The sequence below is a fragment of the Tamandua tetradactyla genome, chromosome 9 (assembly GCF_023851605.1).
Source record: "Tamandua tetradactyla isolate mTamTet1 chromosome 9, mTamTet1.pri, whole genome shotgun sequence".
Taxonomy (NCBI): Eukaryota; Metazoa; Chordata; class Mammalia; order Pilosa; family Myrmecophagidae; genus Tamandua; species Tamandua tetradactyla.
The window spans coordinates 106155054-106181974 of record NC_135335.1 but is presented as its reverse complement, the minus strand read 5'-3'; the positions used below and the strand labels follow the sequence as shown (position 1 = coordinate 106181974).

The window sequence follows — 26921 nt, the reverse complement described above, 5'->3', positions numbered from 1 at the left end:
TCTGGAAATTGAAACTGCCCTTATCCTTGAGCAAATGTAGGCAGGGTCTCTTATTCCTGTAAGTTTTACTCAATAAATGTGTATTTATTGTATATTAAACCATGCCCACGAACTTTGAAAATATTAATATGCCTCCTAAACATCAACTTTTAACTCAGTTTTCACTAACATCATGCCCAATATTTGTCCTGTTTTGAAGAATGTATCCATATTGAAAATTGCATTCTCTTCTGGGCTTATTTAGCTTTCATGGAAGAACTTTTTTTTTTCTTCTAATTTTGACCCTCTTGTGTCAATTAAAGGTAGACTTTGAATTACACAGTAAGTGTATTCCAAGAAAAATAAATTCATCTTTAAAATATTGAATGATGTTTTCCTACTTAAATACAATTTGACTTCTGAAATATTTTATTTTATTTCTGATTGATGATTAGTCTAAAGTACATTAAAATTTCAGATTTAATTCTAAAATTATCTCATTTCTCTATCCAAGTAACCAGTGCCAGCAGCCATGGTTACTGTATTATACCTGTAGGATATGTATAGATAAGTGAATTTTCAAACTCTGAGAATTGCCTTTGCTTTGCACAGAAAATTAAAGTTAAATAGTGGAGTAAGTAAAATTAATTTAAAATTAAAGTGGTGGATAAATGAGCAACATTAATTCTTTCCTTTCTTCTAAATTTTACTTGCTCCATTATTTTTCTATAACAACGCAAGGCATTAATTCATACATTTCACTTTTTGATTCATTAAAAAATGCATGTAAATGTCAAAGAATAAGCTCATATTAAATGTTTTCTGTGTAAAATTAAGAAAGGGGAAATAATCATCGATATTATGTATCTGAGTGAAATATTTTCCCTGTTACAATACTGTGCTTTCAAAGAGTTATTTCCTGTTTGCTTTTAATGTAAGCATATTCACTGATTTAACAGGCATTGTATTGCACTTATTATGTCATCATAGTTGTGAAATAGATATTTCTATAAATCAAATTCCTTTAGTCACTAACTAACTTTAACTTAGTTTCATGGCAGAGGCATTTATATCAGTTAGACTGTCTCCTGTTGTGATTAAATGAGATGAAGCATGTGAAATCTTTTAGAAAGCTGTATTATAATGGTACATGGGTGCGTATGTGGGAGGTGGGGTACAAGTGCTTTAACAGACAAAATGCATAATACAGGCATTCTGGCTTGTAGCTGCGATTTCTTTTACAAAACCAAATTGGATTTCATCCTATAATATCTACATACATGCTGCAATTATTCATACACTAACATAGTAGTCAAATGATCATCTCTGTATTTGAGTGGTATAGATATTTAATTTTTAGAATTCTGACTGAGATATAAAGACCAGTATCTGAAACTATAAAAATGTTCATGATTCCAAGTTATTGAGTAATTTGACTGCATATTTGCGTTTTGTTAATATATTCATATACATGTAGATTTAGCCTTATATTCAGAGAGAAACAGTCAGTAGAAAATTTCCAAACATGGTTACTTTTCTCTCAATCAGCAACCACATAAAAATTATATTTAGTCGCCATGACTTAAAATATCACATAAGGTTAATAAAGTTCCCATCTGGCAATAAGTTTATTGTGTTAGATTTATTAAGATCAGAGTTGGTTTTGCCTAGGGCTCTGACATTGATTATTGTTTAATAAGACATAGAAAGCCTAATGGATAATTGTCTATTTCTTTTTGGATATAAATGTGTTTTTATTGGGATAATGAGTACAGAATTATCAGTGTCATTCTGGGTATATTTTTTTCATTTTAGAACAACATCTCCAATGTCAAGTTCATTTTTATTTCATCCCCTAACCACACACAGAGTCTACAGTGAAGCATAAAAGAGGTTGAAACATGTTTATTGCCATTGGCTTTAAAGAAACCTCTGAGAGATTTGCCTCTGTATTTAAAAAGAAAGAAGATTGGTCTGTTTCTGAATAGATGCCATTGTGCTGTTCAAACAAAGCTGACTCTGTAGAAGAGAAATGGATTGTCTTGTCCTTTACCAGTGAGCGTTGTCACCTGGACAGAACTCACAGGGGACAATAAAGGATTTTCAGGGATTTAGTTATTGTCAAAGCATATGCTAGTTCTTATTCCAGCTTTCAAGAGATCTAAAATACATATATATATATATATATATATATATATACACACACACATACATACATCCATACATGTATACATACTTCTTTGACTACATTTCTCTATTCCTAATAATGTGAGAGTCCTGAAATCATTTTACTTATGTGACAAGAAGAGAAAGGAACCAAGTTTATTTTTATTGAGATTTACAGTATACCAAACATTGTGCTCTGTACTTTTTGCATTTTCCCATCAAACCTCCCAAAACCTTATATGACAGGTAATCCTATTTACATTTACAGATAACGAAACCAAGATACAGAAAGGCTAGATATCTGCCCTAAGGCACAAAGCTCTTGGCAAAGCCAGGATTTGCACCCAGGACTCTAAAGGCTGTTCTTTTAACTAGTATTCAATAAACTGCCTCTGTCATGCTACCTTTGTGTTACTAAACACGTGCAAACATGCGTATCACATACAAACACATGTATACTGAATTAAAAACTTATAATGCAGTGAGGTTTGACAAATGCACTATAAGTAGAAAACTTTTTTATGGCAAGACTTTTCAGTAATTCAGAGTGTTTACTTGCCTATTTTATTTTCTCTTAAACATTGCTGGCATATACTGTTGTAAAATAAATTAGAGCTCAACAGATAACAGTTTCCTGGCTGCCTTCATGTCTGTGAGCCTGAAATGGATCCCAGAAGGAAAAATATGCTGTGAGGAGGCTTATGTGATATTGCTTATTTAGAGATCCTTTGACTTATTTACAATATCCAGTTACAAGCAGGCTACTTTCCTTTTTGGGCAAAAGCACACATTCATTTGACCATTATTTTGGCAGAAGCCAACATTGCCTGCCGCATCCAAAATATGCTTGTGTACCCAAGCTCATAATTGCGGCATTTGAGTTGGAAACTCCCCTCGTAGCACAATCACCACCAAATATACCATCAGCAAGAACATTGTGAGGCTTGCTTCAGAGGCCTCTTTGTCAGCAAGTGCTGTGCAGGCAGACATGCTTCACTATAAATGCATCTCCAAAAGTTGTTTCTTATGGAGTAGTTTTGTAATAACACTCATGTATTTTGAGCCTCAAAATAAATGTAGTTTCATTGTGGAACAATTGGGAATTACAGAGAAGTACATGTTATAAAATACAAAGAAGCTATAATCCTAGAATCCAAAATAGCCATCGTTAAAACATGTTCAAAAGTTTTAAAAGCTAGAGCTTAAAATTTCCTACATACCGGTTTTAAGCATACAAACGCAGACACGTGCAAGTACGCACACATACTCGTTTATATATATATATATATATATATATTATCTATGTCTATAAGTAGAAATTTGACAAAATTGAGTCATAGGGGTTGAAACATGTTTATCACCATATTTATCCTACTGGTCTGTGCCAGATTAATATCAGAACTATCTACCTATATATTTACATATCTGTAAATCTATCTCTATATAGTACCATTTTTTTATTCTGCATTTTTTACTTAATGTTTTTATAAACATTTTCTGATATCATTTAGTATTCTCAGAAAACTTGCTATTCTCATGGGAATGTAAGAGATCTTTTTAAGTATAATGAAATGATCTATTTAACTATTCTTTCATTATTGAGTATTTAAGTGTTCACTTTCTTTATTAAAGAATGGTTCATTGAACATCCTCATAACAAATCTTAATCTGTATCTCTGACTCATTTCTTAGACAAAACTATTGTAAGTAATATTACCGGATCAACGCATATAAATATTTCTAAACCTCTGAATACCCATTACAAAAATAACTAGTTAAAGAAATCTTATAGAGAATTCTCTACAAAAACAAGAATTTGTAATTAATGTTTATTGAAATCTGTGTTTCAATAAAATCCCATCTAATCAGAAGCTTGTGTCTTAGAGATGGTAAATTAAGGCCCTTCATCCATATTAGAGACAGAGCAGCACAAAATTATACCTTTCAACCCTGGTCAAAGCAGGTACATCTGTGCTGTCAATTCAGAAGAGAAATAGTTTGGGTTCTCTGTTGAAATGACTTTAATAATTTAGACAAGTTTTATTATGGAAATATTTTAGTGTTTCTTTTGAATGTTGTGATATATATTTTGACTCTTGTAAGCATGGCCTCTTCCATAAAAAATCTAGTTCATGTAGCAATAGCATATTTTGAAATAAATGCTGCACAGAAAGTGGTTCTCAACCTTTGGTATACATAAGAAATGTTTGGTGCTCTTTTTAAAATGCAGAATCCTGAGTTTCAACTCTAAAGACTCCGATTCACTAGCTCTGAACCAACCCTAAGACTCTGCTTTTTTAGTCATCACTCTAGTTAATTCAGAGGCAGGAGGTCCAAGGCCATACTTTGAGAAACACTGTATGATGATAAAGAGCCCTAGCCTTGGTTCTTTGACACCAACTAGCTGTAGATCCATCTGTGATTTATTTAACTCTTCAATGCGTTAGTTTCCTTATCTGTGAAAAAGAGGGCAATACTAACTTCTGCTACCTGGGAATGTTAAAAGCATTACATGAAAGAAACCATGCCAAAGGATTTAACACAATCCTTAGCGCATGGTAAATATTCAAGAAATGCTAGCTTTTATTATTATTGTTATCATTGGCATCACAGCAACACCATATTCCTACACAAATGTAAATGTATAAGTTTTAATGTTCAGATTACTGATTGTGTTTCCTCCTGCGGACCCTTCTGACACTGCTAAATTCTGTTCACTTATATATTTCCCATCTTATTTTTCTTTTGTCTCCACTCATGCACACCACTGGAGTTGCAATTGAGTTGAGATCAAAAGCTTTAGGAGCTCCTAAGAAAGCATGGTAGGACCAGGTGAAAAAAATATGAATGAACCAGTATTGACAACGAAATAGTACTTCCACTCTTCATCAACTCCGAAATGGTACCTGTACCTGTTAATCTGTACCATGCATCAGCCATGGTAGAAATTTAATTTGTACAGTTACTTTCCTCTCACCTAGTTCAGCCATCGAGCCTATGTTAAGAAACAGGGGAATTTTGTTAAGGGATATTGAAATCCATCTATAGCAAAATCATTCAATCAATAACTATTAAGTTCCAATACAAGGTGTCAGAACTGTCCTATGGGCTGTGGCTACAGAGATGAATTTATTAAAGTAATTTGGTTCTGCCCTTTTCTGTGTTGATGAATCTTTCTGAAAGTAGACAACATGATACAGAAGCTTTAGGCACTGTTAAACTTGTGCCACTTACTATTAAAAGACAAAGGTATCTGGAATTAGTAGCTGCTAGATAATCCATTTCGATGTGTACAGATTTGGGGTGAGGAATCTATTTTGGCTAAAATATGGTCCTTTAAAGTACAAACTTGATGTCTTAAGAGAAACCGTTACACCATCAAAATCTATGTATAATCCCCACAGAAAAGCTCTCTCAAAGGCCTACTTATTTCAAGTCATATTTAGTTAAGCCAAATAACTTAGACAGTCCCCTAAGTGCCAGTGGAATTTCCCCCAGAGCTGTGACTTGTCAAGCTGAGTTACCCTCCCTCTTGATCTGTGGAAAGAGACAGTAGCTAACATTTACAGAGAATTTATGGTGTGTCTGTCCCTAAGCTGGGCACTTAAATATTTTCTCATTATAACCTTATAACAGCCCTTCCTCACACTGACAGCCTTGTAAAGAACGTACCTGAAACAAGACCAATAAACCTCAAGCTCAGGCAGCCAAGAAACCATTTCCCTTTTGGTCAAGTCCAGAAGCAGCCATTGCCACCAAGTTCTCAGCAGTGGCTGGTGCAGGCTGGTACAGCAGGGGTGGCACAGTCACTGCTTCTTAGAGTGACCAGGGGAGATGTCTGGATCCATGGTCCTGCTCGATTAGGGCCAGGCAAGGTGGCACATCTAGTTGTGGCATTCCTCTTTCTTGGCAGTTACTCTGTTTTAATAGGAACTTGTTTTTATGGTCAGGACAATCCTTGATTGGTTTGAATTTTGTTCTCTTTCCATAGCAGAGGTTCTTAAACTGGAGCCCATAAATAGAGTTTGGGGAGCTGTAATACCCTTAAAATAATAGAATAATAATTTATCGAGCACTTAACTAAATATCAAACATTGTGTTAAGCATTTCATATGCTTTCTCTCATTCAAACCTCATAACAACCCTAGGAGGTAGGTACTGTTTTATTCCCAGTTTGGAGATGAGAAAAATTAAATAGGTAGAGGTTAAATATCTTACAGGCCACAGAACTAAACAATAGCAGAGTCAAGATTTTTAACCCAGGCTATCTGACACTAAAGCCATTAGGCTTAACCACTGGGCCATACCAAACTTCCTAAAATGATATAAAAAAGGAGTATGTGTGTATGTGTGTGTTACGAATTTTTCTGGAAGCTTACATTTCTGAAGATGTATTTGCCATCTGATTCTTAAGGGGGTCTCCAACCTCCAAAATTTGAAACCCTCTGGTTTTGGGTGACTGTGTGTGTGTTTTCATTAGAATGACAGAAGCAGAAACAATGTGCCCCTCATTCCAGGGTCTAGATCTGTTGGGACTCCGACAGCTGAACCATTCAGTTCATTTCCCAGGAAAATCCACAGGATTTGAGCTGAGAACCCCATGCTTCACAGACACATGTCTAAGAAAGTGATAATTCATTGCCAAATACCATGTAATCAGATCTTTTCTTAGGGAGCAACTCCAGACTGATATTGGTTTCCAAAATAAAGCCTGTACCACTAGTCAGAGAACCAGGAAAGCTTCAGAAAAATAAGAAGTAGGTGAGCTCAGAGGAAAAGAAATTATGAATTTGGAGCCCTGCATTTAGCTTTATCATCTCTTTCTAAACTGGCATGTTACCCCAAGCATAGATTGCAATATACTCTTGAATGAATGAAGTTTTTAATTAGAGAAATTGCATTTTAATTTCTTTTTGGAACCAGAATCAAAGACATGTCCTTTCTCTGCTCTAACAAAGATACAGTCAGGCAAGAGTCTTAGTCAAAGTAATAACAAAATTTTGTTGTGATAGAAACCATAAATAGGCTAACTGTTGTTAAAAATATGTTTGGACTATCTGAACAGAGGTGTGCCTTGGCTGTAATTGGAAGGGTTGATATTAATAATCTCTTTAGTGCTTCACTGGCCCCAAATTTTATGCTGTGAGCCGAATTAAATCCATCTCATTAAAAAAATCAGAGCAGGAGATAGGGAACTCCAGAGCAGTTAAAGGAGAAAGGATAAAAATAGGATAAATATTTGCTGAGCATGTATTTTCTTTAAAACACTGTTCTGGGTGCTTTTGCATTCATTCACGTATTTTGGTTTTCTAAATTAAGCATTTAAAAATCCTTTTCAACGGTGTGGAATCTCAGGTACAGGGAGGCTGAGTAGCTTTGCTTAAGGTCCTACGCCTGGCAAGGAATGCGGCCAAGTCAAATCTAAGTCTGATTCTAAAACTATGATATATTCCACAATGAAATGATATATGAGGAGATAAAGAGTGTTTGAAGACCTAGATTTGGTGAATTACACCAGTATTTTAACAAGGACTATCCAGCACTGGCTCCTGAAGAGGCATAGCAGTATAGCAGATAAAAACAAGAAGTCCAGGCAAGGTACGTAACTTCTGCAAGCCCTAGTTTCTTCATCCAGAGTGGTAATAAAAATCAAATGAGTTGTTGAATATGAGGTAGAAGAGAATAGGAAATTCTCTATTGTTATTATTGAACTACCTTTGGAGAAAGACCAGAGAACAGGTGTAGTTTGGGTCCCCGTGGAGTGTGAATCATCCACCTGAGAACTTCCTGGGAGGGCTTGCCTTTGGAAACTGCTAGGATATCAGCTCTAGTCTGAGATGCAGCCTGGGAGGACAGGTTTGAGGATAGCTTGACAGACATTACAGCCTCCAGCAAGGAGGCCTCCAGCGAGAAGATGTGTCCAAAAACGAATCAGTGTCACCAAAGCTATTAGATATGTTAAAAAACACTTTCCCCAGGGACATCAGCTGAGGTTTGAAACACCCAGGAGAAGGCTTAGATGTCAACACAGCGCAGTCACGCTAATAGTACCTAGACTCTTTCTGGTAGATTTAAATATGGGCCCCCAAATTGATTGTGTTACCTTACAAACAGAACTCCCATAAGGAGATGGGTGAAACCTTTTCTCTGTGGTTCCTTTCCCATGTTTACCATTGTTTAAGCAATATTCATTTTGCTTTATTGTTTAAACAATATTTATTTTGGTAACAGGAGTACCTGGCCTTACAGAAGCAACTTAATCTCTGCTTTCCAAAGATGACCTTTCTGAGTAATCTTAACATCAGTAAAGGCCAGAAAACATAATTTATATGCAGCGATTATCTTGATTTCTAGTTAATCCAAAGGACACTGATCTCACCTTACTTATCTCTTAAGTCAAGAATACATTTGCTTTTATATCATATACAAAGTTGAGGAATGAGAGAGGTTATTATATTTTTTTGCTTTCTATCTGTACTATGTTCTAGTTTTAAACCCCAGAAAAGCCATGTTCTTTTCCTAACACAATCTTGTTGGGCAGATCTATTATTTAGGTTGTAAACCTTTGATTAGATTGTTTCCATGGAGATGACCCACTCAATTGTGTGAGTGACCACTCATTCAAGGTGGGACTTGATTAGTTTACTGGAGTCCTTTAAAGGGGGAAATATTTTGGAGTTGCTTCAGAATTGTCATAGATACAGACATTTGAAGGTGCTTAGAATGTAAATGAAGAATGTTTTGAAATGCAGAAGCCCAGGAGATGCCAGATGTGAAGAGAGCTAATAAAAGCTAGTCAGGAACCAGAGCCCAGCAGATGTCACCATGTGCGTTTCCATGAGATGCTAAGCTAAGAGATGAAACCCAGAGTTTTGCCTCAGAGCAGCTAAGTCAGGACTACAAGCCCTTAGATTAGAAGCCACTGGAATCAGTGTGGTTGTGACTCGGCTCGCTTCCTCAGCAATGCTTGTCTTCTCGTGCCTGCCTCTGTGAGGAAGGGGAAGCAGTAGTGGGACCCAGTGAGTGTCTTTTGATGGCCAGTCGTCAGACTAGCTCCAGTCTGTGTCTCTCCTTCCCAAAAAGAGGGCCCCCCAATCTCTGCCTAAAACCAGACACCTACGACAGCCTGTCTCATTGGTTGAAAGCAGGCACTTTACACTGACTGGAAGTTCCGTGTGAACAGGCAAACCAGGTCTGCTGGCTTCTGGCTTCCCCACAGGAGCTTCTGGCTGCAGAGCTGGGAGGGGGGATCTCCCAAACTAGCTATGAAAGCAGGCAAGAGTGCAGGCCCCATTCTTCTGGAACCTGCTTCTTCCTGTGCATTACACTTGCTCTGGTCAATTCCCAACCAAACACACTGCATTCTTTCTGTTTCAATTGCTCCATTTTTTTCATCCAAGACCTCCCTATATAATGTGGAAGGCATTCTTAGAACTGCTGTCTTGGTTGTTTTTCTGACACATCTTTAGTTGTTCGACAGAGCAGGGGTGAACTCAGCCTGTCCTACTTCACCGTCTTCCTGGAAGTCCTAGACCCTATATGTCTTCTTTTTTTTTTTTGGCATGGGCAGGCACTGGGAATCAAACCTGGGTCTCCAAAATGGCAGGCAAGAATTCTGCTCCTGAGCCACCATGGCCCACCCTAGACCTTATTTCTTAATTACCATGATATGGTACCTCTTAATGTTCCTCACTGAAGATGAAAGAAGGTTAAGATTTTATGAACAAACATACATTCCACAGGTAGGCACAAGATTAAAACTCCAGTGCAATTAATAAAAGAATGACTTCCTGTATTAGTTAGGGTTCTCTAGAGAAACAGAATCAACAGGAAATATTCATAAATATGAAATTTATAAAAGTGTCTCATGTAACCATGGAATCGTAGAGTCCAAAATCTGTAGTGCAGGCTGTGAAGCTGATGACTCCCATGGAGGGTCTGGACGAACTCCACAGTAGAGGCTTGCCGGCCAAAGCAGGAAGAGAGCCTGTCTCTTCTGAATCCTCCTTAAAAGTCTTCCAGTGATTAGATTAAACATCACTCATTGCAGAAGGCACTCCCCTTGGCTGATTAAAAATGGAATCAGCTGTAGATGCAGCTAATGTGATTATGATTTAATTCTATGAAATGTCCTCATCACAACAGACAGGCCAGCACTAGCCCAACCAGACAAACAGGTACTACCACTTGGCCAGCTTGACTCATGAACCTGACCATGACACTGCCTCTATCACAAAGTAAAAAATATAGCATATAGTGAGTACTTGCTGTGGGCATGCACTGAAAAGCATACACTACAGATTTTATATCATCAAGTTTACACATACACACACACAAAGAGACACACACACATGAATCCCACCCGAGGACAGTATTATTTCTCCATGCAGTAGATGAGAAAATGAAGTTCAGACAGACTAAGTAATTAGTGCAAGCTTGTACATCTAGCAGATGGCAGATTGAAGACGTAAACACAAGGTTCTCTGTCACCAAAGAGCATTATTTTTCCCACTATACCATGATACCTCCTCTCATTAGTCATCCAGTCACTTAATTTACAACCATTTACTGAGCATTTGCTATGTACCAAAGATCATTTTAAGCAGTGTAGAAAATACACAAGATTTGAATTCATAGAATCTATGTTCAAATTTCAGTTTCACCTTTAATCAGCAAGTCATTAAACCTGTTTGGTTGTAGTTTCATCACCCATAAAAGGAGGTGATATTTACTTCACAGAAATGTTATAAAACAAATAAGATAATGGATATAAAAGCATTTGGTATTTGGTAAAGCACTGTGTAAATATTAATTTTATTATGATTATTGAATGATACGTAGCTGGGAAAGGGAGGTTGCTAAAGCTTCCTGCAATACTATGAGATAATGCTTTCCTGAAGGTATGGATAAGATGTTTGGAATTGTAGGAGTTGGAACTGGAGCACACATTACACATTTATTAGTACACATTGAGCTTAAGAAAGATTTTTGAGGTAATAGTAAGTAGAACTCAATTGAAGCTTCACCATCTGTAAAATATACTCTAGGCAGTGGGAAAGCATGAACAAAAGTGTCTGGAGGGACCGAAGTGAGACTTGAAAGGAATTGGACCATATTTTAAAGTAACTCAAACGCCATGATAAAGAATTTTGATTGCATTCCATTTTATAGGCAAGAATAGTAGGAAGGGTTCAAGTAACATACTCACATTTTCTACCACTGCAAGCTATTTTCCCTCCCTGCCTCCTGCCCCTCCTTTCCTTCCTTGTTTCCTTGCCTTTTCCACTTCCCTCTTCCTTCCATTCAGTTTTACACATAATCCTGACAGCAATGTAGAGGATGATGAGAAGTGGTAGAACATGTGGGGAGGGACCCCAGCTAGGAGGCTGGTATGATAGTCCAGGTGGGAACAACTTTGACTGTGAACACTCTCCTTCCTAAGAAAGAATATGGTACAGGAGTATGCACTGAGTTCAGTATTGTCACTGGTACAGGAATGTGGAGCTGGAAGGGGCCTTAGAGATCAGCAAGTCCAGAGTTCCCAACCTGACAACACATTGAATCTCCTAGACACACTTTTTAAAATACAGATCGCTGGACTGAACCAACCACCACATCTCTTAGTTCAGTAGATACAAGAAGGGAGCCTAAAACCCTAAAGAACACCTAGGGCTTTATCTGAGATTCTACAAAGGCTCATGAACTATGATAATTTTTCCAGGAACCTACAACTCCTAATGGGTTCCTAAGCTAATTAAGTCCTGAATCCCAGAGGGGCCAACCTCTCCAGAACATCAGCTGGTTCCATCCTGCCATCCCGTATTATCAACAGCCCCTTGCAAGATGAAAAAATTAGGATGGACATAGCCCAAATAACCCTAAAGATTGGGAGGGAGATCAAGGAAGATGGTGGAGTTATGCAGAAAAGAGAGGGTTTAACAAATTAGTGTGAGTGCTGAATCGTTATATTGATATTGATTGTAGAAGTAAAAATATAAAATTGTGCAATTGTAACCCATACTATACTCTGAAATCTGTTCTACAACTAATTGTTGTGGTGTATTTTGAAATTTATCATTATCTTTGTATATATGTTATATTTCACAATAACAAAGAGATGGCGCCTAAGAATGTATATTTTTATAGGCATCTCCAACATGGTCTGCAGACAGTAATTGAGCATGATTGCTAGTCAATGTAATCTGTTGATGGAAGAACTAAGTAAAAGAGATATTAGGGGGTTTGCCCAGGTCACTGCTTGTTAACAACAGAGCCAGAACTCAAACCCAGAATTCCCAATTCTCAACCAAGTACTTTAGCCCAGGGTCCTATCTTTGTGTTATAAGGAAATGCATTCCTTTTTTCCTCAGATATGTCTTGAAATATGGAAAGGAAATTCCTTTATCTTGCAGGCTAATCTGTAATATATTTAGATAGCTTTGACCATGTGGCTGTGTTCCCTATCTTTCCCAGTTCTTATTAAACATTAATAAGATTATAATAGTAAGGTAATAAAATTAGCCTACTATTATAAAATGTTGCAATCTTGTTAGAATTATTAACAAGATGACCCTTTTATAATCCCTTTCAAATTTTTTTCATTCAGTTATTTAGATATAGAAGAACATCCATTCATTTCAGCAAAGCATCATATCCTGTGTAAAGGTTTTGGCCATTATGCTCAATGTACCTTGAATTTACACAAGAGGACATCAGAACAAGAATTTGTCTTTATTTCAAACTTTATGAAATTTAAAACTTCCCAATCTTCAAAGATCAGAAGATTTTGAGTCATAAACTGGCCACTTAAATCTTAAAGGCTCCTTCCTGGGCCTCTCTTTCCTCTTTGGCAGTTGCCTACAGTTACTGTATGAATTCAATTAAACAATGGCTAGGAAAGGTCTTTAGAAACAATGGGGGATTAGTGAATGACACAGGAGTGAAAGACGTTTGGAAGGAATTCTTTTGTCTCCCTGTCATTGTCCATCTCATCATCAGAGCCACCCCTGAAGCTCCTGGCCAAGGGAAAAGCCCCAGCAATGCCCTGAGATGACTTTGAATCATGGTATGTGGTCTGAGAGGCCAAGTGCATTTTGGGATTAGCGGCATACATGGCATTCAAGCCCATAATTACATTGCAAGTTTAAAGGACAACTGTTTACACCAAAGCCAAGAGTGGAATAAGCATAAACATGGTTAGGATTTTTTTCCCCTACATATGAATTTTAATTTTTAGTCCTGAATTTCACAGAAAAAAATGAAGAGTAAAAAAGTCACATTTTAAGGTTTTGAAAAGTTTTAAAACACAGAGAATGCTTCCACTGAATGCTTAGGAAAAATCTGACTTGGACTTCATAAAGTACAGGCAACTGCTCACTGTGTCATTCTCTAGACCTATTTTCGATATTTGGTCAAAATTAAATTTCAGAGGTCAGCAAAGTATGTAATCATGTCTGTTTGGGTTTTTTTTCCCAAGCCTAAGTTTAAAAAACCATCTATTCTTTTTTTTAGACTTAGTGTAATATAAAAATAAAAAATGAATTCATTATACAAGTTTTATTTTCTCTAAAAGTAAACACATTTAAAGTTTAGTTATCCACCAGTGATACTCATTTTATATAGGCGGTCTGGAGACTGAGGTTCTATTTCCTTAAGGACAATATAGTGGTATAATGTAGTACTATTTTATAGTGCAGGCATCAAAATACTTACAGTTTCTCTTAGGAAACACAAAATCTGAGGATAGTGGCATGACTTTCGATAGCCACTTAGAGAAGTTTTTGCTGAGTTGAAAGTCTGTGTCATGAAAGATGGCCTTGTTTATGTTTACTCAGAGCTCCAGGAACCATTTTGAACTTCTCATTTAAAAAGCATGTCATTTTTAAAAGCAGTGCAAAATGAGAAATAATTTAAAAATGGAAACTAACCATTATACAGAATTAATTCTACAAAAAAGAGAAGAGACAAAATACGCATCATTGAATATCATAATCTATCCAGAAAATAGGCGATCTGGCACAAATGGATGATTATATCCAAATATTCGAGAGCTGTCACTGCATTTTAATGAATGAAGAAATAAAACTAAGCTTGATTTTTTTGGAAAATATACTAAATGTCAAAGCAAAGAAGTCAGCAATGGCAGTGCTTCCTAGCTTGTGATGATTAGAGGAGAGTGCAATATATTTAGAAAACAGCCATGCATTTTTCTTGGCCATGCACTTAGCAGGTCATTAGGATTTATGAATGTTCTCACCATTCATTTTGTGGTCCTAGGGAAAAGAAAATCTCATTTTAATTTGGGAGCCAAAACTCAATGTAATTACTAGAATCCTTATATCTTCTCGATGAACTCCATTCCTCCTCCTAGTTTTGTCTAGCAGTGCTTAGGTATATGATGAATAATTCCATAATGAATAGATTATCCTTCTCTGTGACCCATTCTGTCACCTGTAGAATATGGTGATCATTTGTGGTTGGATCGTTAAAATGGCAACCAGTGTTCCTTGTATCAGAAATATAAGCAGAAGCTTAAATTGAATGCTATTTCATTATTTCAAAATGTATAGCCAAGGTCATAGCCCACGTAACTTCCTTTCTTTCTTCTGGAGAGGCATGCTTGGCTCTCCAAGGGCATTTTTTGTTCTATGAGTTCAGACAAGGAAGGACCTTAGGCACGGGACTCAACCTACAATGGGCCCAATCTGGAGAGCCTCCTCCACCCTGAGTTCATTGCAACTAAGGTGGGCTGTGAAATTTTCCTAGACCTTCTCCATAGATTTCACCCATGCCCCTAAAATGAGGCCATTCAGAATGTCATTTTGATCGTGAATCCTTTTCGAGGCAAGCCTAGTTTGATTTTGCTCATTTTGAGGGCTCATTGGCTTTGAATAGATGTGACTCCAGGCAATAGATGTGACTCCAGGCTTCGTATCTTATCTATGTCCAGAAACGTGTTCACGCATCAATTTCATGCTTGAGCTGCTCCTCTCTAACTCTTCCGCTTATCATTAAGCAGAACAGAACTGCACCAGCTCCGACTTCTTACAGAACAATTGCAGCTGTGTGCAATGGTTATAAACTTATTCTCTACCTTCTCTTGAGTACTTAGATGATAAGAAATGTCTTAATGAACATATTTGTAACCAAGGAGTATCAAGGGGCAAGAAACAAAAAACTCTAAACCAAGTGGGCAGATGGTTGAATAAGTAGAGACAGTTGGTTTCTCCTGAACCTCTGTGGGGCACTGCTTTTTTTTTCATCCGAAGTCAATTTAAATGCAAAATGCTTGAATGTTTGATTTGCTTTAGGTACCACCAGCTTGGTTTGGTATATTGTATTGTATTAATTGAGGTGGGTGAGCTGTGCTCACAAATCTCTAAATTTACTGACTTGAAAAATATTTATATTCCATCAAGTAACTGTCTTGGACCATGTTTGTGAGGACAGAGGACAGATCAGCTCTCCTAGCTCTCAATCAGAGCCAGCATCCTCCCATCTCCTGTTTCCACCAGCCTTCAGAGCTTCATTGTCTGCTTGCAGTTGGCTGAAGGGGAAAGCTCAGATACCCGCATGTGGGAGGAGTTACCATGCAGTGTTAAGAGTGGTGTGCAATGCACCTGCTCACATCCATCCACATGGCCAAATCTAATTGTAAGAGAGGCATAGAAAGGAGGTGTTATTGCATGCCCAGGAACACACACAGAATGGAATTCAGCATACAGTTAACAGAATTTGCCACGTTCATGGTGATGATTATTGAATTCTATGCTTTCCCAAGATTGCTTTGTCTTTTGTCAGGATTATAGACTGAGCCATTTCAAGTAAGCATGGGAAAAAAATCATTACTCTTCAAAATCATTGTTGTTGGTTCAAAACCATTAGATCTCACAGTCTCTTTGGCAGCCTATCCCCACTGTCTTAAAGTCTTTGAAGGATATTTGTTACCAGGTTTAATCCACAAGGGTAAATTAATCTCAATGGTCACATAACACAATGAGACTGAGACTATTTGGTGGGAAGTTTTACACATCTTCATTTTTATTCTTAGTGATGTATTTTGAAAGAATTGCAGAAGAGACTGATGGCTTAAGACTTTTTTATTCTTATAATTGCTTTACCGTGGTATGGTGGAAGAAATGGTATCTAAAGTAGGGCAGAACACTTTCTGAGGCCCTTCTTTGTCCTCATTCATCCCCATTAAAGTGGAAAAAATCCATCTGTTTGGATTGTTGAAGTTGGAAACGGAGTAATATCATTTCTCCAAAATAGATTTAATAGCAGGGCTGCTGTATGATTTCCTGACCTGTTTGTGGGAGAGGCCAGACAGAGAAAACATGGTATATATGTTTTTATCTACATTAGTAAAAAAAAATCATATTTAGCTTCTATTTTAAAGCCAGCTGTAGTAGAACTCACTATTGCAGTTATTGTTTTCAATTATGATCTTGCCTAGGTTTATTTAATCTACTTAATATATATTTTAAAAGGCAAGCATTTTCATAAAGTACTCACAGTTTAATAATTTTAATTCCTCATTTATGCCATTTTAAAATTAATTCTTAAAAAGTCTGCATAGAAAATGGCCAGGCATGAAGTTTTTTAAAACTCACCCCTCCAGAAGTAAATCAGAATGCTTGGGGAAATAGTGTAGCTTGAAAAGGCCCCTCCCTAAACCATTAAAGTGATGCTATTATACTACCTGGTGGAAGCACTCCCCACTTTCCCAGGGCAGCTGATAATCACTGATCTGGAAGAATAAACATGTTCAAATAGCAATAAAACTTCTGAAAAATATCAGTGAGCTCTGGAAATTTGGGCTATCATAAAAGGAAAAGGGAAAAGAAATGAATGGAGATAAAAATTAACCTCCGCTAATAGGTCATTTTTTAAGAAAAAAAATACAATACTCCATTTTCCATTTTCAGCTATTCCATTATGTTTCTTATCCTTTCCTGCTGCTCTACACTGCCTCCGAGACATACTTACTGTGAAATTAATGGAGATGAACCTCAGGGTCTCTCAGTGACCCAAGTTCTGGGAGGGAGGGGTGCTAGCAGTATTTGCACATAATGATAGGTTTAAAAAATTTTGCAAAAGCAAGCTATTTTTTGTATTTTTTTTCTAGGTGGGATCCCCAATTATTATATGTGCATGTGCCCCCAAATCTGAGTCCCACCGCTGCCTGCATGGCTGAGAGGCAGTTAGATAGGAGAATATTCAAAATAACTCCACAAAAAAATACCTTTAAATCACAGCCTTCTAAGAGCCTTCCAGGTGATTTCTTCAAATGAACCAATCAACCTTATTAATTGATAAGATTCTTTCTTTAAACAAGTGACTGATACCTGGCTGAAGGGAAAGAAATAAAAATTTCATTTGAAGAAGATCTGCAGAGATAGCCATGGGAAATGGCAACCAAGAGAAAGTAAGTGGTGCTGCCATCCAAAGGTATTATTACATTCATAATACAGACATTAGTTGAGGAACTAGTATGTGCCTGGTGCTATTCTAGGTGCTGGGGGTAGGTGAATGAAGAAAGTAATCCTTGCACTAGTGGAGCTTAAATTCTGCAAGTTGGGATAAGATAATAAACAAAATAAGGTTAATGTTTTTCAGATGCCAAAAACAGAAGGGAAAGGAATGCATTCTTACTTCTTTCATTCTCAATCACAGTGAAGGGTGAAGGAAATTAACGTACCAATCAAGGACTACCCAACAACTCCAAAATTAGCACTATCCCATTGTTGGTGTATATTCTGGTTGAATATATATTTAGGACTTAAACTATTTGTGAACTCACCCTGCCACTGCAGGCTCGAGTTATGATACCACAGACCTACATTTGGGCCCATTTGAGAACCTTAAGTGTAGTTTCAGTTAAGATAATTTTCCAAAGAAATAATAATATATAAACCTCCAGTAAAATAATTCACTTCTGGTTTTCTGGTCTAATAACCTTTTTTAGATTATTATATAATAATGTAACATAGGCCTTTCATCATCTTGGGCAGCAAACAGCTACTAAACAAACCCTACTTGACCTTCTTGCTTCTAGTCTGGACATCAAACTCACATCATTTTCATAGTGAATCTCTTTATTACCCTGTTACTAGGATGTGGATGCATCACGAGCAAGTCAGAAGCAATTGGAACATGTATGTTTCCAGAGATCACCTGATATTTCGACTCATCAACATACACCCTTCACTTTGGTGCCAGGCTTTTGTTTATAAAAGCCATCTGTATAAGCACAGGGCAAATTGTTCCTGTACCTAAATGTCAATCCTCTGTGCAAATTATGCATCAGTGCTAGCAAACTCACATAGCGTCACTTAACCACATAATATATTCAAGTAGCTAAATATCATATCCTCTCAGGGTATCCTGTTTAAATTTTCTATGCAGCTTTTTGATTGCTTGGAAAGCATTACCATCCATGCATATCACTGTGAAATACTCTTTTCTACAGTTTCTCTATGAATAACTAAAGCAAAGTAAATATTAACATGAGAAATCTTGAGAAGCGGTTTCTTTTTGTTTGTTTTTTTTTCACTCCAGAGAAACTATTTGACCCGCAGGGGAATTTTGAATGGGAAAATAACCCTTGGCATTGATTCAAAATGGGTTCCATAACTTTGTGGGTTTGATAACAATGGGTAAAATATTGAATATTGTAAAGAGAAAAAAATAAATAGTTTTAAGTAAGTATCCAGTGCCAGTTACTCTTCCATTAAGCCAGAGGGCAAACCTTCCCCATCCCCCCACCCCCCACCCCCCACCGCCTGAATGACCAAATAGCAGAGTGGGTTCCATTGAAAGCCACCAGAACAGTCTACAATACACACGCAGAAGACTCAGGCATAGGAAGGTCAGTGGCAATCTACTGTGTCCTGTGGCTGGAGACCCAAGGTCTGAAGGACTACTTCTGCTCATTATGTTCTATGGAGGCCCACCCACATCATTGGCCCTCCTTGCCTTCCAGGTTTCCTGGAAGGAAATTGTCCTTTCTCCTCAGTGAGGAATATCTAGAGAAAAAATCAGCAGTCTCCACCCTCTCCCCGGATGTTACCAGACTGGAGTTACGGAATGGGGTGGAGACGGAATGGGGTGGAGACGGAAAAGCAGCCCCACTGGTCAGAGCACTCTGGCTCTGGCATCTGTCACCTCCTTGATTGTCAGGGCTGATTCAAGTAGTTTGGCTGACCGGTCCCCTTCCTCACTCATCTCTCCATATACTTTGTTCTTTCCAAAGCAGAGTGCTCAGATAAAGAGAAGGATCTTCTACATGGAAGTTCCTCCTTGAAGATAAAGAGTTATAAAAATTAAAAACATCAATAGCCTCCTAGATACCGTCTGCCAAGAAGGTATTAAATCCTTCCCAAATATTTTCTCCTTTAATTCTTATAATGGCTCTAGAGCTATATTTTGTCATCATCCTCATCAGAAAGTGGAGGTTTAAAAAGGTAAGGTACCTTGCCCAGGACCATGCAACCCGAAAGTGGCAGAAGCAAGATTCCCCAGAAAGGGAGCAGCCAGTGGACTGCATAGTCTCGGGGAGTGCTAGACACAAAATGCCTTCATCAGTTCTGAATGCAACAGGCCAGCAGGCCATTACTCTCACCCACCCTCTCATAGGGAACCATTCACAGCTGCACCGTTGCTTCTCCATGAGTGCGTTCTGGGTAAAAAGCTCTTTTAAGGAACCTGTGCACCATCAAACAGCACAACATTTGAAACAACAGAGCATCCTTTTGCTAAGCTCCACTTAGTTCCATTTGCTAAGACCTGCCATAGACCCACCGTCCCTTAATTCCAAAAGAAGTCTCAAACTCGACAAAGAAACCCACCAAATGGATGCCAGCAGGGTGTACTTTTACACCCTACTGTAGAGTTCAAAATTAGTAAAGCAGGTGATTTAGCCAATTTGAAAGTATCAGGTCATATAAAGACCTCATCCCAGAAATAGCTTGGGGGTACGTTGCCCTTTCAATAGTTAACAACTGAAGTTCCATCCAGGTGAGGAAATGTTCTTGTAATGATTAATAAGAGACTTCGTAATTGGGACGTAACCACAGTGACCATCCTTCCAGGTTTCAGAATCGGACAGCTTGAATTTAAAACTCACTTATGAAGGGGGCACGGTAGTACAGTGGTAGAATTCCCGCCTGCCATGCTGGAGTCCTGGGTTTGACTTAGGGCCCATTCACACCCCCCAAAATAACAACAACAAAGTGAACAAAATTCCCTATAATGTGCATATCACATATCTATAGATATAGAAATGCACATATGTAGAGAGACACATAAAAGAAATCCACTAGTGAGCTATATGGCCTTGTACATGCTAATGGATTTATCTGTGCCTTAGATTCCTCATGGTCATATGGGAAAAAAATAGTGCCTACCTTAAAGGATTATTTCCAGGAGTCGATGAGATACTATGTGAAAACCACAGAGCACAGTGTCTGGCATGTGGAAAGTGCTCAAAATGTTTAATCATTATTATTGTCCTCCTCATCATGTTATACTTGGACTGTATTACTTGACCCAATTCTTCATTTATTTTCCTGAGCATCTGCTAATCTAATGCTTGGACTTTATAAAAGCAATGAGTCACTATTTCAATGCGTTTGCTAAAGCCTGTGTTTAGGGAAGTTGAAAGTCATCTCCTTAGTACCTCATCTAGGTTTAAGACTAATGCTCATCATTTTCTTGTTTTATTAGCAATACCATGACCCAGAATTCACTACCGACTGAATTGTCTCTTTATTTGTCCCAAATATAACCTTTCCCAGGGATGAGCTCCCTAGTTCTAATATTTTGGAAGGATTTGATGAAAAAAGCCTTTTCCCCCAGCCGCCTTGGCTTATTATTATTTTTAACCTTTCTTCTTTGTTGCTTTCTTTCTAATTGGCGAAATAACACAATCGGTCCTCGTTATTCACAGATTCTGTATTTATGAATTTGCCTACTACCTAATCTATATTTGTATCCCTAAGGTCAGTGCTTGCAGCACTTTTCATGGTCATTTGGGGACATGCATGGAGTTGTGAAAAACTTTAGTCATCAAATTCACACATTCTCAGTTGATGTTAAACAAGGCAATGGTCTACCTTCTTGTTTCAGCTCTTATACTGTAAATGAGTGTCCTTGTCGCAGCGTTAGTGCCATGTTTTTTGCTTTTTTGGATGATTTTGCTGTTTAAAACAGCCCCCAGGCATAGTGCTCAAGTGTTGTCTAGTGTTGCCAAGCACGAGAAGGCTGTGATGTGCTTTATGGAAAAAATATGCGTATTAGATAAGCTTCGTTCAGACATGAGTTGTAGTGCTGTTGACTCTGAATTCAGTGTTAATGAATCAACTATTTATATTGAATTACCATATATATATTAATATATATTTAATAAGGTGTCTTTAAACAGAAACGTGCATGAAACAAGGTTATGTATTGATCAATTGATGAAAATTTTGTGACTATAAACTCACAGGAGCCTAGGCCTGTATTTTCCCTAGGCGCAATGGTTTAGTGTCAATCAGTATTTGTAACAATTTTTTTTTAATTTTGGTGTGCTTGGGTGGGCTCGGACTTGTAACAATTTTACAGAACATGACTGCTAAAAGTAATGAAAATCAACTGTATGTTTGTTTCAACATATCAAACAATATGAATACTTTAACTAAATGGTTAATAATCTTCCCCAATCCCACTCCTGAGATATCAGTCTTAAAAGTTGGTATGTGCTTTCCACATATTCTTTATAACAAGCTTCTGCTGACACTCCTTGCTCTAGCAGTCCAGAAACACACCCACCAGCCTTACCTAGTCTCTTGAATCAGAAAACAAACCATTTTTATGGATCCTTTAATACCAACTCTCAAACGAGCCAGGCATTACATTTCCTGTTTTATGTATTTGCCTTACTCAGTCCTGCCTGATTCGTTTGGACTGCTTCACACAGCGGCTGGACACCCTCTCCCCGAACACCAACTCTACCCAGCCTGGACATTTTTTACCTGTCCTTCAACGACACAAGTCCTTTTCTGATATCTTCAGCTTCTCAAACTCCCATTCACTGTCTCAGACCCATTTTCTGATTGTCTACACAATACAATTTAGTACTCTCTTTTTCTGTGCTGCTTAATATAGACATGTCATATGATTTGCTCTTTTTCTCTAATTACTTCATATCATGTTGCCTTAACTAGACTGCAAGGGCCTTGAAGACAGGTGCAAAGTTCAGTATCTCTGTATTTATTCAAGTGCCAGTCTATGAACATAGGAGAAATTATACATGTTTACTGAGTCTCTCACAATATAGATTCTCTTTAAAAAAACTTTTAAATTTTTATCATTGTTTTTATCAGAGAAGTTGTAGGTTTACAGAAAGATGCAGAAAGTACAATGTTCCCATACAGCCGCCCCCATTTTTTAACATTTTGCCTTAGTGTAAACTTTGTTATAATTGATGTGAGAATGTTTTTATAATTGTACTACTAATTATCGTTGCTAGTTTACATTAGGGTTCTAGAGTCTCTTTTTTTATACAGTCATTCATACTCTTCCTAATGCTTTGGTCTAGTGATTCACAGCAATATTACTTTCTCTTGATAGCGGACTTTTCATTATAACAGCATTTTGATATAGTAGAAACCAACCGTGCAAATTACCTCAGAACTTGGTTGCAGCAGCCAAAATAAATTGTATTCTGAGGAAACTTAAGTTTAGAATTTAAACTTAAAATTTAGACTCGTCACCCAGACCCTTGGGTTACCTTCACACATTCAGAGCTTTGTTATAGAAATTCAGTTAGAACTCCTGAAGTTTTTATTTATTTATTTATTTTTAGTAAAAGTCTAATGAAACATCAGCAATCTACCTATTTTTAGATTTTCATTTCTATAAAGCTAATGCTAATATTTCTTGGATTACTGTGATTTTACCAATATTTGGTAATCACGTCCTATAGAGTTTCAGGTTTTATTTTGGGCATAATATTTAAGAGGTTGTTTTAGTTAAGATGTTTTCACGAGTCTTTAAGAAACATAGATAATTTAAGTCTTCAAATTTATTTAAGAGATGTTCCTTATTTAAGAAAATGATCTCCATCTAGTGGACAAGTTGTAAAATTACAGCCTACAGAAAGCATCCAAGCTAGAAAATCTCCCATCACTCATATTCTGGCATTGACATCACACAAAGGTGGTGAATTCTCTGCCTGATGGCTCAAATGACCAATTTCTGACACAGCAGGGTTTCAAAGAGAGAAAGTTTATCTCTAGGCAGGAAGCCGGAGAATAGATGGCCTAGCAGCCCCAATATCTTTCTCCCCAGGTTTAGGGGTTTCAAGGTTTTTATGATTCAAGCAAGAGGAGATGGTGCGTTTACCATTACAGCGGTAGGAATACCAGGGCTGAGACTAGCTAGAATAGTCGTTATAATAGTGTAAACAAGGGTGAGACTAGGCTAGAATAATCTTACAAAAGTAAATATAAACAGGGTGAGATATTTCAGTTTCAGTAATTTCGGGTATTAGCTTTTTCTATAATATAAAAAGGAAAAAACATCTATAGAATAATTCAGCAAACATAATTAGTCCTTAAATCTTAATTTCTTGGTTACAATATTAATAAACGTTTTGGTTTTAATAGGGAATATTGCAAAAATATTAAATGTTTTAAGATATTTAGCAGTATTGCTTCCAAAACTTAGAGTGGAGTGGCTCCATAAGTAAATCTTGCTTAAATTAAATTTTGTTATAGTAATAAAATATAAACTACTGAATTTTTTGTTTTATAGGCATTTTCTCTGTTGAACTGAGACAGCTAAACCAGAAACCACAATGCTTTATGTCCTGTATTTCTGTTCATGTGTAGCCAGGAGAAGATAATTTTTGTTTATATTTTATTTTTTAGCTAACAGTAAGAACATCTTGATATTGAAGGGAATCAGTATTGTTCTAGTTTGCTAGCTGCCAGAATGCAATATATCAGAAATAGAATGGCTTTTAAAAAGGGGAATTTAATAAGTTGCTAGTTTACAGTTCTAAGGCCGAGAAAATGTCCCAGTTAAAACAAATCTATAGAATTATCCAATCTAAGTCATGCAGGGAAAGATACCTTGATTCAAGAAGGCCGATGAAGTTCAGGGTTTCTCTTTCAAGTGAGAAGGCACATGGTGAACACAGTCAGGGTTCCTCTCTCATCTGGAAGGGCACGTGGCGAACACAGCATCATCAGCTAGCTTCTTCTCCTGGCTTCCTGTTTTATGAAGCTCCCCAGGAGGCATTTTCCTTTTTCATCTCCAAAGGTCACTGACTGGTAGACTCTGCTTCTCGTGGTTATGTCATTCTCCTCTGCTCTCTCTGAATCTCTCATTCTCCAAAATGTTTTCTCTTTTATAGGACTTCAGAAACTTACCAAGACCCACCCAAATGGATGGAGACATGCCTCCATCTAATCCAGTTTAACAGCCACTCTTGATTAAATCACACAAGACACAGTTACCTTTACAAAATGGGATTAGGATTAAAACATGGCTTTTCTAGGGTACATGCATCCTTTCAAACCAGCACAAGTATAAACCCTTTTTATTTTAAAGAGCCATGAATATAAGAGCAGCATTTTAGGTGAAGACTAAATCCTTAAGGGATGAGTAGCAATAAAGAAAAGGAGGGGTGGGGTGGGAGGGAGGCAGGAAATACTTAGGGGAGATGTTGAGGTTGAGAGAACCTGTGATAAAGAGGTGGTGGTTCAGTATGATGGAGCATGGAGAGTGGTGGAAGAGGCTTCCAGGTTGTTCTAGTTTGCTAGCTGCCAGAATGCAACACATCAGAGATGACTGGCTTTTAGTAAAAGGGGATTTATTTTGTTAGTTCTTCAGAGGAAAGGCAGCTAACTTTCCACTGAGGTTCTTTCTTACGTGGGAAGAGACAGGATGGTCTCTGTGGGCCTTCTCTCCAGGCCTCTGGGTTCCAACAGCTTTCCCCAGGGTGAGTTCTTTCAGCATCTCCAAAGGCCTGGGCTGAGCTGCGAGGTATGCTGAGCTGCTTGGGCTGTGCTACATTGAGTTCTCTCATTTAAACACCAGCCAATTAACTCAAACATCATTCATTGCAGCAGGCACACCTTCTAGCCGACTGCAGGTGTAATCAGCAACAGATGAGGTTCACGTGCCATTGGCTCATGTCCACCGCAACAGAACTAGGTGCCTTCACCTGGCCAAGTTGACAACTGAATCTAACTACCACACAGGCAGAGCTTGGGAAGGTGGTCAAATTGTAGAATGTCAAGAAGTCTAGTCAAGGAATTTGGACTTTATCCTGAGGGCAAAAGTGAGCTAGTGAAGGATCTGAAGCCGAGGAATGACAGTCATATTTGTATTGTAAGAAGGATCATTCTTAGAACAGGGTGCGAATGGATTGGATTCAAGAGAATAACTGTTAGAGTAATCCAGGTGGGTGGTGATGGAATCCTGAATTTAATATATTGACAGTAGGGGTGGAGGGAAGTGGATACCACAGAAATGAGGAATTGATAGGTGTAGGGGAGAGGAAAAAGAAGCCCAGGTTTTGATGGGGTGGGGGGAGATATTAGGTACACAATGGGCACTTCTTGAATTAAACTCAAATTACTATTTGTTTATTCTTTCCCAGGAAGAACTTTCTGTACTTAAGAGAATGGCTTACACAATATCTTTGCAGAATGGTTCGTTTTTAGTTGAAATAGAGTTTAGAGAAGCCTACACCTTATATCTGGTTAGTTAACAATAGTATTCCAACACTTAGGAAAACAAGATTATTAAGTCACTATGTGTTGTTTTTTTTTTTTTATTTGTGTGTATTTCAACATTATCAGGTTATTAACAGTACAAAACAGCTATAGATTTTCCACTGTTAATTCCTCAGTTGAAGCCCTTTCCCTTTGCTAATTTTAGCAAACAGAGGAGTGTTCACAGGATTGTAATTCCTTCTCCTTGTTTTACAGTTTCGATGTGGACAATGGCACATCTGCGGGACGGAGTCCCTTGGATCCCATGACCAGCCCAGGATCTGGGCTAATTCTCCAAGCAAACTTTGTCCACAGTCAACGTCGGGAGTCCTTCTTGTATCGATCCGACAGTGATTATGACCTCTCTCCAAAATCTATGTCCCGAAACTCCTCCATTGCCAGTGATATGTAAGTATAAGAGTGGGCACAAAGAAGAGGGAGAACCTATAGAGAATCAATTCTATTTATATCCAGAGTTAATGATATAATGAGATCAATCATCTTTTGTGGCTGTATCACTCTACTCCAATATGGAAAGAATGATGAGTAAAATTATACAAGCTAAAAATGAATGGTAGATTTAACCTGAGTATACTGTCCCCCTTAATCAAAAAGTTTTCCCAGAAAAGACATTGGGGAAAAGTGAAAACAAGTGAGTGGTATTTAATGCCAGCTTTTACATATAAAACATTAGCTTATATTCATATATGGACCTGATTTTTAGCTCCCCAGACTTAACAGATTTTTTCTAATATTTAAAAAAAGCTTTGAACTGCTTTTTCAAATCCTGTGATTTAATAGAGTGTGCAGCATTTTGGATGTATCTCTAACTGATGTACCATACAGATGTTAGCACTGGTTTACCAGAGCACTAGAGAGATCTCTGTGGGATTTGGCCCAAATTAAACTATTTGCTGCCAGAGGCAAGCACAGAAAAAAGATAGATTTGAATATCATTTAAGACATGGGACAGCTTGGAAAACAATTGAAACAGATAGCACTTTCCCA

At 37.5% G+C, this 26921-nt stretch overlaps 1 protein-coding gene across 22 annotated transcripts in view; it reads left to right on the top strand.

Annotated features, from left to right (window-relative positions):
* Positions 1–26921, top strand: part of PDE4D (phosphodiesterase 4D) — a 1724553-nt gene that overhangs the window by 1425204 nt on the left and 272428 nt on the right. For 21 of the 22 annotated variants that reach the window (XM_077117214.1, XM_077117215.1, XM_077117218.1 and 18 more), the window contains one exon: positions 26130–26321. In XM_077117214.1, the coding sequence (XP_076973329.1) occupies positions 26130–26321 (192 nt within the window). Of the gene's footprint in view, positions 1–25756; positions 25901–26129; positions 26322–26921 lie in introns of those variants that run through there. The other variant, XM_077117232.1, reaches the window with a different exon arrangement.